Source organism: Mytilus trossulus, chromosome 11 (assembly GCF_036588685.1).
Source record: "Mytilus trossulus isolate FHL-02 chromosome 11, PNRI_Mtr1.1.1.hap1, whole genome shotgun sequence".
Taxonomy (NCBI): Eukaryota; Metazoa; Mollusca; class Bivalvia; order Mytilida; family Mytilidae; genus Mytilus; species Mytilus trossulus.
Window position 1 is genome coordinate 40,301,838 of NC_086383.1, and position 15,940 is coordinate 40,317,777.

Here is a 15,940-nt window from a genome sequence, read left to right on the forward strand (position 1 = left end):
CTTATCATTAAATTTTAAATTTAGATTGAAAATTTTGTTTTAAACTGATTTGTAAAACTAGTTTTATTACTTGTTTATATTATGTCACTAGTTCTGATTGGTTCTCTGTTTAACTATTGACTCCACCCAAAGGCTTGTGTACCTTACCTAATAATGATACCTAATAATGTTGTCATGGTTGAACTAGCAAGGAAGCTAACCAAAGAATCTTCATGTAGCTTCATACTCGTTGGAATCTGCTATAATCCGTCTCGTTTTGTCAGTTTGGAATCGACGTTCGAGTTTTCGTTTTAAAAAAAAAAGAACGCCAATGTAGATTAAAAAAGGGTGAAATTGACAGAATCAAATTTCAAACTTTATCAACTAACGGAACACATGACCAATAAAGGTATTTCGCTTCACTTGTGCTTCATTAATTATTTGGACTTCTTTGGTATATTCCGCCTCTCTCAATCAGATTGTGTAAAAATCAATCATTGCTGGTCAATGTTTGATTGTGTGTAAAAAGACTTCACATAGTCACATTGACAAAATATTGACAGGTTATCATCTAAAACTTCTATCGATGCCATCAATATTATCGACAAACGGCTTGGATATAATAAGTCTAATGGTATACGTAAAAACCGTAATCTACATATTAAACACCGTATACATTATACATTTGCTGATCTGTTGTTTATGATTAAAAATATTAGTAACATTATGCAAACTTGGTCACATATGATATTTATTTCTAAAGTAAGGCTGATTGTTCCATGTTGAGGCCGTACTTTGACCTATAATGGCTTACTTTGATGGATATAACATTTATGATTTTTCAACTATCTACACCTCACTTCCACACTCCACACAATTTTTTTAAAAAGCGTTCATATATTTTTAAGTTGTTTTTTTAACAATTTCATTGCTAAATTGTTTCAGGAACTTACTTTCAATAAATCTACTGAAAAAACTATTATTGAATTCTTTCATAGATACAATGATTCGATAAGTAAATAAATATAATTGACAATTTGGCTTTACTTCTAGAAAACGGTATTTCACATCCTTAATTTTACGATAATATTGTACATGAAGCGCGAAAACCATTGTTCTTCTTACTGTTTTCAAAAACAAAAACAAATATAATTGACTGTTCGTCATATTCGTCAGATAAACATTAATATCAAACGGAAAATATATTATTCTTTCTTCAGGTGACGTTAGATAATTCAGTTCAATCTCCTTTCTGTAGGTCAACTCAAGTGCTTCATTTTCTTGTTTAGTGCTTTCATCAGATATAGCTGAAACAATGTCTGAAACATAAAGTATAAAAAAGAAGATGTGGTATGAAAAACCAATGAGACATATATCCACAAAAGACCAAATTGAAACAGACATAAACAACTATATGTCCCCGTACAACCGACAAAAATGAGCAAAGGCAATACCAAATAGGCAGCTATAAAAGTCCCCGATAAGACAATGTAAAACAATTCAAACGAGAAAACTAACGGCCTTATTTGTGTAATAAAAATGAACGAAAAACAAATATGTTACATATAAACAAACGACAACCACTGGCTCCTGAATTGGAACAAGCACATACATAAATAATGTGGCGGTGTTAAACATGCTACCAACCTCCCCCTCTAACCTGGGACAGTGGTATAACAGTACAACATACGAACGAACTATAAAAATCAGTTGAAAAAGGCTTAACTCATCAGATGGACAAACATAATAGTGTCGTGACCGGGTACTTATACATCCCGACACAAAAAAGACATAATAAACAGATCTGAGAGTCCTAGCAGTTATCTGACAGCTAGTTCAGAGCCACTAACAACTAATAAAAAAATCATCCATCTTAGACTAAACTATCAATCCGTACTCATCCAACATCCAATGGATTTAATGTAAAGACGTCATAAACAGTCAGAGAAAAAACATGACCTTGTGAGTAGATTGTTTGTACAATTTTCTCAACTGTAGAAAATATCCAACTCCTATATCAGGAAGAAAGATAGTTCTTAGTTGAAGGTCGTACGGTAAACTGGCTATTATTGAAAGTTATGTTTCTCTGAAACAGAAATATGGTCATCAAACGTGACTCCTGATCTTAGATTACAGAACTATGGACCAGTTTCTATATTAACATCGCATTTATTTTCAATTCTAATCATTGTCATGACGTCGGCCTATTCATTTACCGTAGATTATTTTTCTAGATTCAACGCTTCCAAAATTGTTGCTGAAATAAACTTTGCAAATTAAATTAAATCGTTTCCTTTGTGTGCCTATTTCTTTTTAGTTTGACATGTTTGAATTGGTTAATTTACTGTGTTCTATCAACCAATGGAGTTAATTTAAAAACTTACCTTCATCTTTTTGTAATTTCCGTATGCCTCCAATTGGTGTCGAACCTGGTTTGAAGTCTGTTATGTGTGACTGGTATTAACGTATCGACAAAACCTCTCGGTTACCAATTAATTACAATTAAAATGTTTTTATAAATATAAAAAGGGGACGAAAGATACCAGAGTGACAGTCAAACTCATAGATTGAAAATAAACTGTCATGGCTAAAAATAAACAAGTCAAACACAAATAGTAGTACGGAAGATACAACATAGAAAACTTATACTAGTCAGGACGTCTATGCTGAAATATATTTTCATTGATATGGTCATATCTATAAATTAACTGTTCACAAAAACTTATAATTTTACTTAGGCTTTTCTAACTCAGAAATAGATAAAGTTAGCTCGATGCTCTTCAACTTCATACTTTATTTACTATTTTTAAGGGGTTTTTTTTATTCGAGCGTCACTGATGAGTCTTTTGTAGACGAAACGCGCGTCTGCCGAAAATCCAAATTTAATCCTGGTATCTATGATGAGTCTATTATCAGTACTTATTAAAATACTCACTACTATAGCATATTTTATTTTCGTTTATTAGAGCAGGTATATGTTTATCTTCACAAGCAATAAAATGCCTCACCTAAAAGAGGAAATTCGTATAATCATATATATCATCAATTGTTTGCTGTACACTATAAACAATTATACAATCGAACATGTAGAGTGATTCATCTTCAAGTTTTTTGACTATTTGATTTATTGAGACTGATTAGTTAACGCATCAATGTAAAGGTAACGGAATTTGATGAGACTGTCATGAAAGTGAGGGGGTTAGCGGTATAAAACCAGGGTTAATTCTCCCTTTTCTACATTTGAAATGCCTGTACTAAGTCAGGAATATGACAGTTCTTGTCCATTCGTTTTTGATGCGTTTTGTTATTTGATTTTGCCATGTTATTATGGACTTTCCGAATTGATTTTTCTCTATGTTCAGTATTTTTGTGATTTTTGTGATTTTACTTTTTATATCACAAAAGAAGTATGACGATCTTGTAAACGTTTAGTGAAGTGATAAGAAATGATCTACCATCACAAAGATTGTAAGTGGGCGACTATTTATAACATAAGCATGAGGGTGTCTTATCTGTTTTGGAAATTCAGACATTGGCAACATGATGTACATTTGTATCTTATGTTTCTTGGGTATGTTAACTTTTTAATTTAAGCTTTTGCATCAAAAATAAAGTTGACAGCAAAAAAGGTGTCAATCGACGCTTTTATCTTGTGTTACTCCATTTGATTTGAATAAACGGTCTAAATTGGACACAAAATAGTGTTCCATACTCTCAAATTACTGCATTACCATGATTACCTCGAATAAATTGACCGATACAAATGTATGTGTATTTTTTTTCTATATGAAAATGCTATCTACATTTTTATCTCATGTTAAAAACATTTAAATTTTGAATGTAAGAATCAAACTCATAATAGCAAACAGTTGTCCTTCAGTCTTTTTTTCAGTGTGTCAAGGTAAAATGACTGTTTTATATCTAATTGTTTTACAGTGAATAAGATACTAACAAAACATGGACTGCTGTATCCCTATTTTTTACATTTCTATCTATTATATCTGTCTGATTTATTCAAACATCGTTGTAACTATATGTGTATTGTTAGCGACTTTCATACAAGTGAGAGGATAAGCTTACTACAAAAACCAGGTTAAATCTATTATTTTCTTCATAAGATAATATCTGTACAAAGTCGGGAATATGACAGTTGTTGTCCATTCGTTTGATGTGTTTGTCCATTTGATTTCGGCATTAAGTAATTGACTTTCCGTTTTGAATTTATTGAATTTCAGTATTTTTGTAATTTTACAATTTTATTCCAGCGCCGATTGACCATTTTGTTTTTGCCAAAGTCACACATTAAAACATCAACCCAAACGCAAAATGTCTTTTTTTATTAATTATTAAATAGATCATTTAGATGTTATCGGCAATAAGTATGTTCTACTGTAGTGTTTTTTTTAATTTACTGTTCGTTATATTCGTCAGATAACAAGTAATATCAAACGGAAAATATATCATTTTCTTCAGATGACGTCAGATAAGTCGGTTCAAATCTCCATTTTGTAGGTCAACACAAGGTTTGGGACGTTTTGTAGTGCTACATTTTCTTGATTACTGCTTTCATCAGACATTTGCTAACGTTTGGAAACTTGCTGAAACAATGTCTGAAACATAATGTAGATTGTTTGGTACAATTCTCTTATCTATAGAATTTGTAAAACTTCTATATTAAGAAGAGAGATTTTATTCCAGCGCCGATTGACCATTTTGTTTTTGCCAAAGTCACACATTAAAACATCAACCCAAACGCAAAATGTATTTTTTTATTAATTATTAAATAGATCATTTAGATGTTATCGGCAATAAGTATGTTCTACTGTAGTGATTTTTTAAAAAGTAAAATAACAAAAATATCGACCTCCAAAGATAATTCACGCTACAAAAGAATCACAATATTGTAAGTGTACGAATAAAGAAACCAAGACAATCACACAAGCAGTTTAAAAAATCCCTTGAAGTTCGTGAACGATTTTGGGTATAAAAAACTTCAAACAGTCATTATGACAAAATATTGACAAGAGAACATCTTAAACTTCTATTGATTTCATTTATATTGTCGATAAACGGCTAGGTAATAATACATGTAAGTCTAACGGTAAACAAAAAAAACATTATCTAAATATTAAACAACGTATAAATTATACGTTTGCTGATCTATTGTTTATAATAAAAAAAAAAAAGAGAGTAATATCATTATGCAAACTTCGTCACATATCACTATATGATATTCATTTCCAGAGTAAGGTTCGTTGTTCGGTGTCAGCCAATGCTCCGTGTTGAGGGTCGTACTTTGACCTATAATGGCTATCTTCATGTTCTTTGATGGGTATTAACATGATGATTTTTCCACTATCTACACCCACTCCCACACTCCACACAATTTTATCTAAAAAGTGTTCATATTTAATTAAGTTGTTATTTAAGTTGTTTTTTAAACAAATTGCAAATTTATTTGCTGAAACTCTGCAATATTCAAGATACACTTACTAGGAATGTAAAGAAATATTTGAGTTTTGAGTTTACTTCTGGACAACATATATGTACGTTGTGCCGATAAAGTATATTGACAGGTAGTCAATGGGCAATATAACCGTAATCCTAATGGTGTTTTGTATGTTTAATGATTCAAAGTTCTCTAAATATACTACCAAAATTACACAAAGGAACTTACTTTCAATAAATTTAACATTAACCGCAGTAGTTGTCCTTAAATAACTGAAAAAAACTATTACATGTATTATTGAATTCTTTCAAAGATACAATAATTCGATTGGTAAATGAGGCCTTGGTTTCAGAAAACGTTATTTCTCATACTAATTCTTATGCTTATATTGTACTCAAAGCGCGGAAACAAACTTATTGATATTCAATATTGTTCACATTTGCAAACATATAGACTTTGTGATCTACTAGTTAAATAACTGAATTTGTATTTTTAGCTAAATTAAATGATGTTTTTAAAGGGAGATATATAAATACACAAACACATTCAATTTATATATAGGGAATGCTTTATCTACATGATCTATATCTATCATAATTCAAGTTATTAAAAGATTCTTGACCTGATGATACTTTTTTGCATTGCACAAGACATGTCTCTGACTGCCCATGTCTTTAAAGCTCTCTGATGAATGACGTTTTAATAGCAAATGTTTTGTTTTTTTCTTTCACTTGATTTCAGTACTCTCAAATAGTACTTTGTGTTTGATTGACCTGTTGACACAATTTCTAGTGCATTTTTTTTTAAAAGTTTACACATTGTGACTTGTCTCTTTGGCACTCATACCAAATTTCTTAATGGATAATGTACTAGCATGTAAACTTTTACAAAGAAGTGTATAGGGTGACCGAGAATCATCACGTTTGTATGTGGGCTACTGACTACAATCTAAGGTTTAAGGGTGTCTTATATGTTTTTTGTACAATGTAGTCATATATTTGAATGTTGTATATTAAGATACATAATTAAGCTTTTAGAAGTTCAATAAAGTTGAATAATCAGTTGAAACATGACGCTTCAATGTTTTCGGTATCTATCTTATTATAGCTATTTATCTTTTATATCGAGTAAAGTATACATCTACTGTTTCAAAGTTTTTGCTGTCCGAGTACGTATACAATGGTCATCATACTGATAAAAAAAAACAGTTTAATTTACTGTTCGTTAAATTCGTCAGATAACAAGTAATATCAAACGGAAAATATATTATTTTTCTTCTGATGACGTCAGATAAGTCGGTTCAAATCTCCTTTGTGTAGGTCAACACAAGGTTTGAGACGTTTTGTAGTGCTACATTTTCTTGATTACTGCTTTCATTAGACATTTGCTAACGTTTGGAAACTTGCTGAAACAATGTCTGAAACATAATGTAGATTGTTTGATACAATTCTCTTATCTATAGAATTCGTAAAACTTCTATTTTAAGAAGAGAGATAGTTCTAAGTTGAAGGCTGTACGGTAAACAGGCTATTATTGAAATCGATGTTACACTTAAATAGAAATAAGGTTATCCAACGTGACTCCTGATCTTAGATAATTGAACAGTTTTTAGATTGACATTGAATTTATTCAAAATTTTAATCATGTCGTGACGGCGTTTTATTCATTGACCGTGGATCTAGAATCGAAGCTTCATAAATCTGTCGCTGATATAAACTCATTAAATTGTATTCTATTGTTTTCTTTGTGTGCCTAGTTTCATTAAGTTTGACATGTTTGATTTTGGTTACTGCAATGGAATTAATTTAGAAATCTACGTTATTTCCATATGCATTTTCTTGGTGTCAGACCCGTCTTTGAACTCTGTTATGTGTGATTGACATAAACATATAGACGAAACCTCTCGGCTATCAATTCGTTACAATTAAAAGGTATTTTTTTTATAATTTAAATATCATTCAATCTACATCGGTACAACGGACATATATGGTTTGTACCTTTATATATACATAATAGGCATTTCTATAGTATTAATTGGTAGCTGAGAGGTAGTCATTGTTAAGATCAATGAATAAAAGGTAGGACCTTTCCGGTTAAGTTTCGATCCCTGTTTTCTTTTTGCTGACCCTATAGTTTAGTTTTCCTTTGTTTTTTCTTGTCTTGTTTGTAGAGGAATTATAAAATCTAGAATTATGTTCTTGCTATAAATTTTGGTAATATATTTGATATATATGTATGACTATTAAGTGAGACGGAGACGCTAAAGTACGATGGTCACGCTAAAGTACGATGGTATACAATACAGTTCGACACTTAAATTACCTTTTTAGAAATTATTGTGGTTGGTCTTTTAGAATCATTCACTTTTTAAAGACTAGTGTAACATTAGTATTAACTTATAATACTAGAGATTCTGCACTTTTTTACATTGAATGTTCTTGAATTGAACGTTTTGTAATTCTTTCGAGCCTTTCCCTTCTGGTACATCGTACTTAGGCAAACAAACTACTTTCGCACTAAAGCGTGAAACGCCATCGTACTTTATCGTAGACCATCGCACTTTAGCGTGACCATCGCACTCTAGAGTACCATCGCAATTTAGAGTCCTACATATAAACTTTATATAATTTTTTATGCTTTTTGGTTGAGTTGTTGTCTGTTTGATACATGCTCCATTTTAATTTTCAATTTTATTAGAAATATGTTTCGAATATGTGTTATTTTGTGAAAAACACAAAACTAATACGTAGATGCCTGATATTATAAATGTCTTTAAAGGCAGACTTGCTGTGTTATACTTTTATTTTTTTACCAATTAACTGTGATCTTAGATTTATCAATGCACCGTGGAGCATGGTTTCTTTTTCTCAAGAAAAAAACGCTTAACCATTGTATCTTTATAACTTAATTAAACATGTATGCATATTATCAATGTTACAACTCATATTACTATTCAGTTTATGGATGGCCATTAGTTGCCTCAGAATGCCAACTTGGATGGATACAGTTTGGAAACAAGTGTTACTTCTTTAGTTCTGATTCAAGAACCTGGGTTGCAGCATCGGTAATTCATCTTCTTTGTTTTCGTTATTCGTTTTGCGTTTCATATTTCGTCAGTATAATTGCAAGTGAAATTCAATAAACATATAAGCCTCATTTCCTACATTTCGAAGCATTACATTGGAATACTGTGATTGTCTAGAAATTTCCTAATAAATGGACACTCAGTTAATAGTATGATTTTTTTTAAATTTACCAACTATAAATTTTGAAATTCATTTAATTGACACATCGTCATAATACTCCAAAACAACATGAATTTCAATTTTGTACTGTGATATAACAACGTATAAATTAGAAACCGGAATACACATTTTGGTTGGAGAGCACCAAATACGAAGTAGACCCAAACAAAACATGCACATTCTTTAATGACAGATTTTTAACATACAATTTCGAAACAATTGAAGTTATGACAGCTTCAGTTGATATATTTACAATGAATAGATTATATGTAATCGAATATTTATTTTACAGTCCGTGTGTAGAGCACACTCAGCTGAATTGGTAATCATCGATACAGAACAGGAAAATGCATTCATTGCTGCAGAAATTTCCAAACTGACAGGTCAGAACTATTAATTGATTGTGTTAAATTCACCTAAAATAGCAACGCAATAATTTAACACTCGTGGTTATATAACATATGTACTACTAGATTTGTTTCACTTGACTGGGCGAGGTTTAAGAAGTTCGATTATTGAAGACCAGTCCATCTAAAGACAGGGTTAAGGATAAACTCATTGATGAAGTGTTCAGTTATTCGTCCAATATCATAGACTCAGTTCTATTGTATATGCGTTTCGTGACACTGATAGGTGATACGAAATCAATTCTAATCATAACGGCCATCATCCTTATCACACATATTTTCAAAAAGACTTTCCATGTGCAAATTCAAATATAAGCTCCGCCCGTTCTGTTGAAAATAACCCTACTTATATAAGCCTTTGAAATTTTCAGAAGAAACGTTTGTCCAGAAATTGAATCAGAATAATGTCAATTAAAAAACATCATTGTATATTGTACAAAAGTAATGTCCATGCATACTTGTTATACCCTGGCAATAAGATGGTCATACCTTGGGCGAATTCGATATTTATAAAATTAAGTTTTAGTTGCATATATCATGATTAAATCCACATTTAATGGGCATTTTAAAATAACATATTACATATATCCAATAGGAAAACTACATTTTAAACTCGTCATCTCGTGAAATTCTTTTCTTTCATACCGTCCACTTTATTTTGTTTCAGGGAAGCAATCTCACATTACAATCTTGCAAATAGGATTTGCGTATTTAATTAACAGAATCATTTGTTTTAATAAGTCCTTGTACAACAATAATTATTTTTAAACAATATCTACGTCCTTAATTTTAATTCAAATTGCAAATGCAGCAAGTCTCATACACCCGTCTAATTTAAACTTAATATATATATTCCCCCTATATGTTTAATATTGTTTTGTTATGAATATTTAACTCAACACTACAACATTGTACAATATTGCTGATTATTCTAGATTTTTAACATCTCTAGAACTTTTTAATTTCAATATCATATTCTTTTTTTTAGAATTTTTTCTATATCTATACATTAAAAACACCATGCCCAATATTTCAAAACACTTGAAAATATTACCAGCAATATGTGTGGCATCATTTGGTATGTATTTGCCAACACCAATGATAATTCGAATGGTCATTTATACAGCAGAAGTTCCTGGTTACCAGAAAACATGTACTAAAACCAATTAATGACCATTTTACCGTACATTGATATCTTTTACACATTAAAAGAAGAGTTCCAATGTCATTTATTATTGAGACACATTCATTAACCATGTGCAAAGAACATTTTAATGTTTTTGTAAAATTAATCGTATTCGATCATTCTTAGCCATTAAAAGCATCAACATGTAACAAAACAATATATCTTATTTTTCTCGGTTTATCATGGTTATTACCAACATTCATAGCAAACATATCGTCATTCAAATTAGTGATATTACACCTCTAACACTCAGGATAAAATCCGAATATCACGGCCAGGGCCATGTGTAAATTTTCAACAAATCTATAGCTTTCATGAAGTATTTCTTAATTTTTAACTTTGAAATGACACAGTTACAAGATAAAAAAATGTCAATTTACCAATTAAGAAGTTTAGTCCTCTTTCCAAACACTTAGTTGTCATACGTATGCATTTCTGTTAAATCTTACTATCTTACTGTTTCAATTTATTCTAAAAGTGTCTGCTACGCACAACATTAGCCACAAACACGGATAACTATGATTTGTTATAAGGATGGTTTACATATAATTTGTATATGACGGAAATACAGGTTACAAATGCATTAAAGAGGCAATATAGCTGAATACTATTAAGTTTCAAACTTGAAATTTTGTAGGTTTATTATAAAGAGTTGCAGACATAAGCATACGTCCATACAAATTTGCATATTTAACATATGAAATATAACATTTTACAAACACTACAAAAGTCAAAAAGTCTGAAAAGACCAGTTTTTGTCTAAATTTGCATGAATTTTTACTTGACATTCTTAATTTGTCTGCATTATTTAAAAAAAATCTTGACATAGTATTATTTTGTCTAAAAAGGTTCTTGATTTTTATTGACGAGTGTCTTAAAAGTATTAACATTGTCTTAAAATTTCTCGACACTTCCTGTATCATCTGATAAGAGTCTGGATTAGTCTCGACGAATTATTGACTGTCTTAAATTTGTCTCAATCTGTCTGGACATATTCTTGACATTCTTAATAATGTCTGAATATGTCTTGACATACTCTTGACATTCTAAATAATGTCTGAATATGTCTTGACATATTCTTGACATTCTAAATATTCAAAAATTAAAAATCAAGAAATTTCAAGACTATATTCAGAATGTCAAGAATATGTCGCGTAAATTTCATACAAATTTGATATAAATGAGAATTTGTCAAGGAAAATTAAGACACGAGTCATACTTTTGGAGAATGTCAAGTAAAAGTTCATGCAAATCAAGACAAAACTGGTCTTTTCAGACTTTTTGACTTTTGTAGTGAAATGATATAGCGAAATTCGATATTGCAGGAGAAAATAAAGGCCTTGGTGGCACTCATACTCCAATGTCTGAGGTATTAATTCGGCTAATAGGATCATCGGGGACTGACACTAAGAGATGAATCAAGACAAAGTTGTTCTTTGTACAGATGATTTCGATACTATATTGAGATCTTTTTCAGGCGAATTCTGGTTGGACGGAACTGACCAATTTTTGGAGGGTAAATGGGAGTGGGCATCAACAGCACAGCCGTTCTCGTACTCAAACTGGTATCCAGGAGAACCAAACGATAGAAATGGAGAAGACTGCCTTATAACAAACGACTTTCATAATAGTTACTGGACTGATGTAGCTTGCACTCGACTTCAAACATATATCTGTGAAAGAAGGTAATTTGAAAAATAATCATCTAAATTGAACAAAATGTGCATGACAGTAATTCATTTGTATTTGTGTTTATTCCATATTACTAGAACTCTAGTAGGTTTTTCTATATGAATTGGATTTTAAATAAATAAGAATATTCCCCAATGGCAAACGAATATAAACCGCGCAAAACGTCGCGTGGTTTTACGTGTATAATAATTTCAAAATAGTTTAATGAACAATTGACTTGAGTGAACTTTTACTTGTCATTACATAACTTTTATCTCTGTACTTTCTTAGAATATGGAATGAAACAATTAATGTCTTTTGTTTTGGTTAAAAAGTTGATTTTTTAGTTTTGAAAAAGCTGGTGGCATCAGTGGTTATTAGTTTTACAAAAGTCGAACAAAAACACAGATTTACCTCATCAAAAGAGAATTTTGTATAATATACTCAAATTACATTTTTTTCTTATTTCTACAAAACTCAAACCATAAGAATAGAATATGCTAAAAAACATTTCTTAAACATGAAAAATACAGAATTTGTTATAATATTATCTTTTTAATTTTTTATCATCATTATTTCATGTATTATTATCATCATTATTATTATTGTTACTATAACACACCCGCAAAATCGCAGGGAAATAGAGCTTATGTAAACTGTATAAAAATATTATAACTTGAGAATTCCAGGGAAGGTATCAAAAAGCAAAGGTACTTGGGGAATGGGCACATTCATTTTTTTTGCCCTCCCCCTTTTTTCCGAATACCGATTTTTATTCTTTCTGTTTTTCTGTATACTATGAACATACATATAAATACATATCTATATATACTTTAATTACTATATAAAATGGTCACTGATATATTAAAAGTCACACCAGTACACTATTTGAATTATAGTAAATAATAGCAAATTTTTCATAGTATATAGAAAATACGTGGTTGTTTCGTGTGTATTTCAGTCCAGACGCCATCTAATTAATTATCGAGTTGACCTTTAAAGTCATGTGATGACCATATAAGCGATGCAAATACATAAAAATGTATGTTTGAAGATATAAACAGATTAAGCAAATTCGTGCTGTTGGATTATTCTAGGTCTATTTGATTTCATATTTTAGATGAAAAATAAATATATATCATCGATTTTACCTGTATTAGAATGAATTTTGGTGGATAGAATCAGTCAATCAAATGTTTTATTTTTGTTTCAATTTCATTGTTGACATTCTTTTACTTTAAATAACTTTACACATACAATTCACGTGTTATCCATCTCAAGTTAAGGGGTTAAATTGAAGTTCAGATGAATACGGATTCAATGAGGTCGAATTATTTGTTTGTAACTGAATAATTCATAATCAATGTTTTAAGCTTGTTTTGACAAGACAAAACCATACTAGCTGCTAAAAGCTTTTTTTTTTATTTCACTATTTGCATTTCATTATTGATTGAGCAAAAGAAAAAATATATTAAATTATTTATACATCTCGTAGATAGTGCCTCTGTAAACGAAAACAACATTTTATGTACTTACTATACATAAAATGCTTTAATTGTTCATGTTGTTAAGAACAAATATAAAATAGCACGTTAACTTTATTTTTGTAATTTTGTTAGTAAACTTATTTTGTGTATTCAACACTCTCATTTATTTTGCAGCATTGAAGGGCCAATAATTGGATAACGTGCAATGTTTCCATTGGTACATCCTATTTACGATTCGAAATAAATATCCTGATGAATATGTACTTTTCGCTAATGTCAGTGATCCTGATTTTTAGATTTGTTGAATCTGCTAAGTAGATTCAGAAGTGATATTATTCAAAATGAGACAACTTTCTGACATACATAATTATCTTTAGTGGATTGGGAAACAGATTATTGCAAATTCTATTAATCCCTTTCCACTTTGCGGGCGGGGGTGCTGGCTTGCAGATGCATTAGCCTGCTCTTTTTCCAAATCTTCAAGTGAGTATTATTACGTGCAAGAGATATGGCCCTCTTTTAACAAGGGTAAGCTAATTATTGTTCCCTTCTTATTGACTCTTATCGTTTCTCAAGACCATACTCGCAAGTAGTGTCAAGGGAGAGCGGTATATTCAGTTCCTGAAATGTTTGTCCCAGAGCAGGGATCGAACAAGGGGCCTATGTATTGGTAATCCGATGCTTAAACCAACAAACCACAGCTATAGAATACTACACTTCTGATCGAAAAATATTCACACAGCTATTAAAACAAACAGGAGATGTTGGGTTTATTTTTAATTAGAAGGCAGATATAAATGTTGTCCTATGCATCAGAAAACTATTTTGATAGGACAGGATATAAATATAATGGTTTACGTTGCATCGTTTCCCACTTTTAACAGTCTCTTCCTAGATATTAGCCCATGCATTTTTTCTTCATGGCTTTTTCATCGTTATTCACCTTTTTGTCTAGGAATAACAAATCTGTTTTTGCCAAATGTTCCAAAATAAATTGTACAGTATAAGGTCAGGGATATATAAGGTGTTGTATATTTATGTACCATCTAGACAATTTACAGGTTTATCCCTACCAATTATCAATGATATCAGGGACGTCCAAAACATATACTCGTTCCGAACATCAATGAAATATTTGCCCATGGCCGGTAAGCTACAAGCACAGTATACTATTCCAGGAATAGAAACTTCTCATATTTTTTAATATAAAGTACAATTAGTCATAACAATTTTTGGTGATGCCGTTAAATGATTTTGTTTTAAATTCAAACATCAATATTTTGATTAAAAAGAGGGCATACAAACACTCTTAATTGAAGCAGATCAAATGTTGAAGTCAGAGCTCTCATTCTATTCTAGCCTGGGGTATCAAAACTACTGATTTTATTAACGATACTATATCATGAATAAGAAGAGGACAGGATGGCGCCGTAAGTTGATGCAGGAAACATTTTGTAGTCAAGAGTGTTCCAATATTGTTGTTATTTGTACTACACAATCAATCCTGAAATAAAGAATATTACTAATTAACTATGCGACTATAAGATTTACACAATTATGTGCAAAAGTTGTAAATATTGGTTGTTGCAGACAATGCATTTTGTTCTTCGAGTCAGCCAAATGTATCAAAGGTACTGAAAAAAAAATCTTAATATCTTAAATAAAAAAATTACACCCTGGTACTCTAAATTGATGCAGACAAAATGTTGTAGTCAGACTGAGCAACTATAAGATTGACATATTAAAGTGCAAATATTTCAAGTGTTGTTGATGCAGACGAAATTTGTTATACGAGCATGCCGAGTGTGGAATCAAAACTACTGAAATGTGTTTACGATACAAAATTTTGTAGTCATTGTGTTGCAATATTGCAGTCATACTATAACAACCAATCTTGACATAAAATATAACATGATTTACTATGCGATTATAAGATTTACATAAAAAAAAAAGAGCAAATAGGGTCAGTTTTGGTCGATGCAGAAACACATTTTTGTTTTACGAGTCAGTCTGAGGTATAAAAATACTGATATTTGTTTACGATTAAATATTTTGAATAACACGATGACAAGCTGTTAATTTAAACTGATGCGAATTGTGTTTTAATATTGTTGTAAATGTATTATACAGTTCTTCCTTTGTATACTGAAATGTAAAAATGACGCACATAAAATAAGCTGACCCCAAATTTATTCAAATTGCTTTTTTCACTTATAAATATGTGTGGCAGCGGAATCAATACTATAGATGAAAATATTTGCTGTTTAGTTGTAGTTTGTGTGACTTTAGTATTGAACACTATTATGTCGAGTTATATAATAGATGTATATAATGCAAACTTAGAAAGATATTTTTATTTTATTTTATGGGAAATAGTTTAAAAGGTACAAGTATTATAATTTGATACGCCAAACGCACGTTTCGTCTAAGTAAGACTCATCAGTCACGCTCAGATCAATATAGTTATAAAACAAAACAAGTACAAAGTTGAAAAGCATTGAGGAACCAAATTCCAA

At 30.7% G+C, this 15,940-nt stretch overlaps 2 protein-coding genes across 2 annotated transcripts in view; one reads left to right on the forward strand and one right to left on the reverse strand.

Moving 5' to 3' along the window:
- Positions 1 to 1,453: 1,453 nt before the first annotated feature.
- The window catches only part of LOC134691094 (transmembrane protein 47-like), an 88,051-nt gene continuing 73,564 nt past the window's right edge, over positions 1,454 to 15,940 (reverse strand). Inside the window, exon 4 of the transcript XR_010102094.1 lies at positions 1,454 to 1,492. The gene's annotated coding sequence lies outside the window, so the exon portion shown is untranslated. The remainder of the gene's footprint in view (positions 1,493 to 15,940) is intronic.
- Positions 3,512 to 11,955, forward strand: LOC134690047 (perlucin-like protein). The gene is made up of 4 exons (XM_063550018.1): positions 3,512 to 3,550; positions 8,386 to 8,492; positions 8,966 to 9,056; positions 11,744 to 11,955. Exons 1-4 carry the CDS (start codon positions 3,520 to 3,522, stop codon positions 11,953 to 11,955), a joined length of 441 nt encoding a protein of 146 aa, XP_063406088.1. The 5' UTR covers positions 3,512 to 3,519.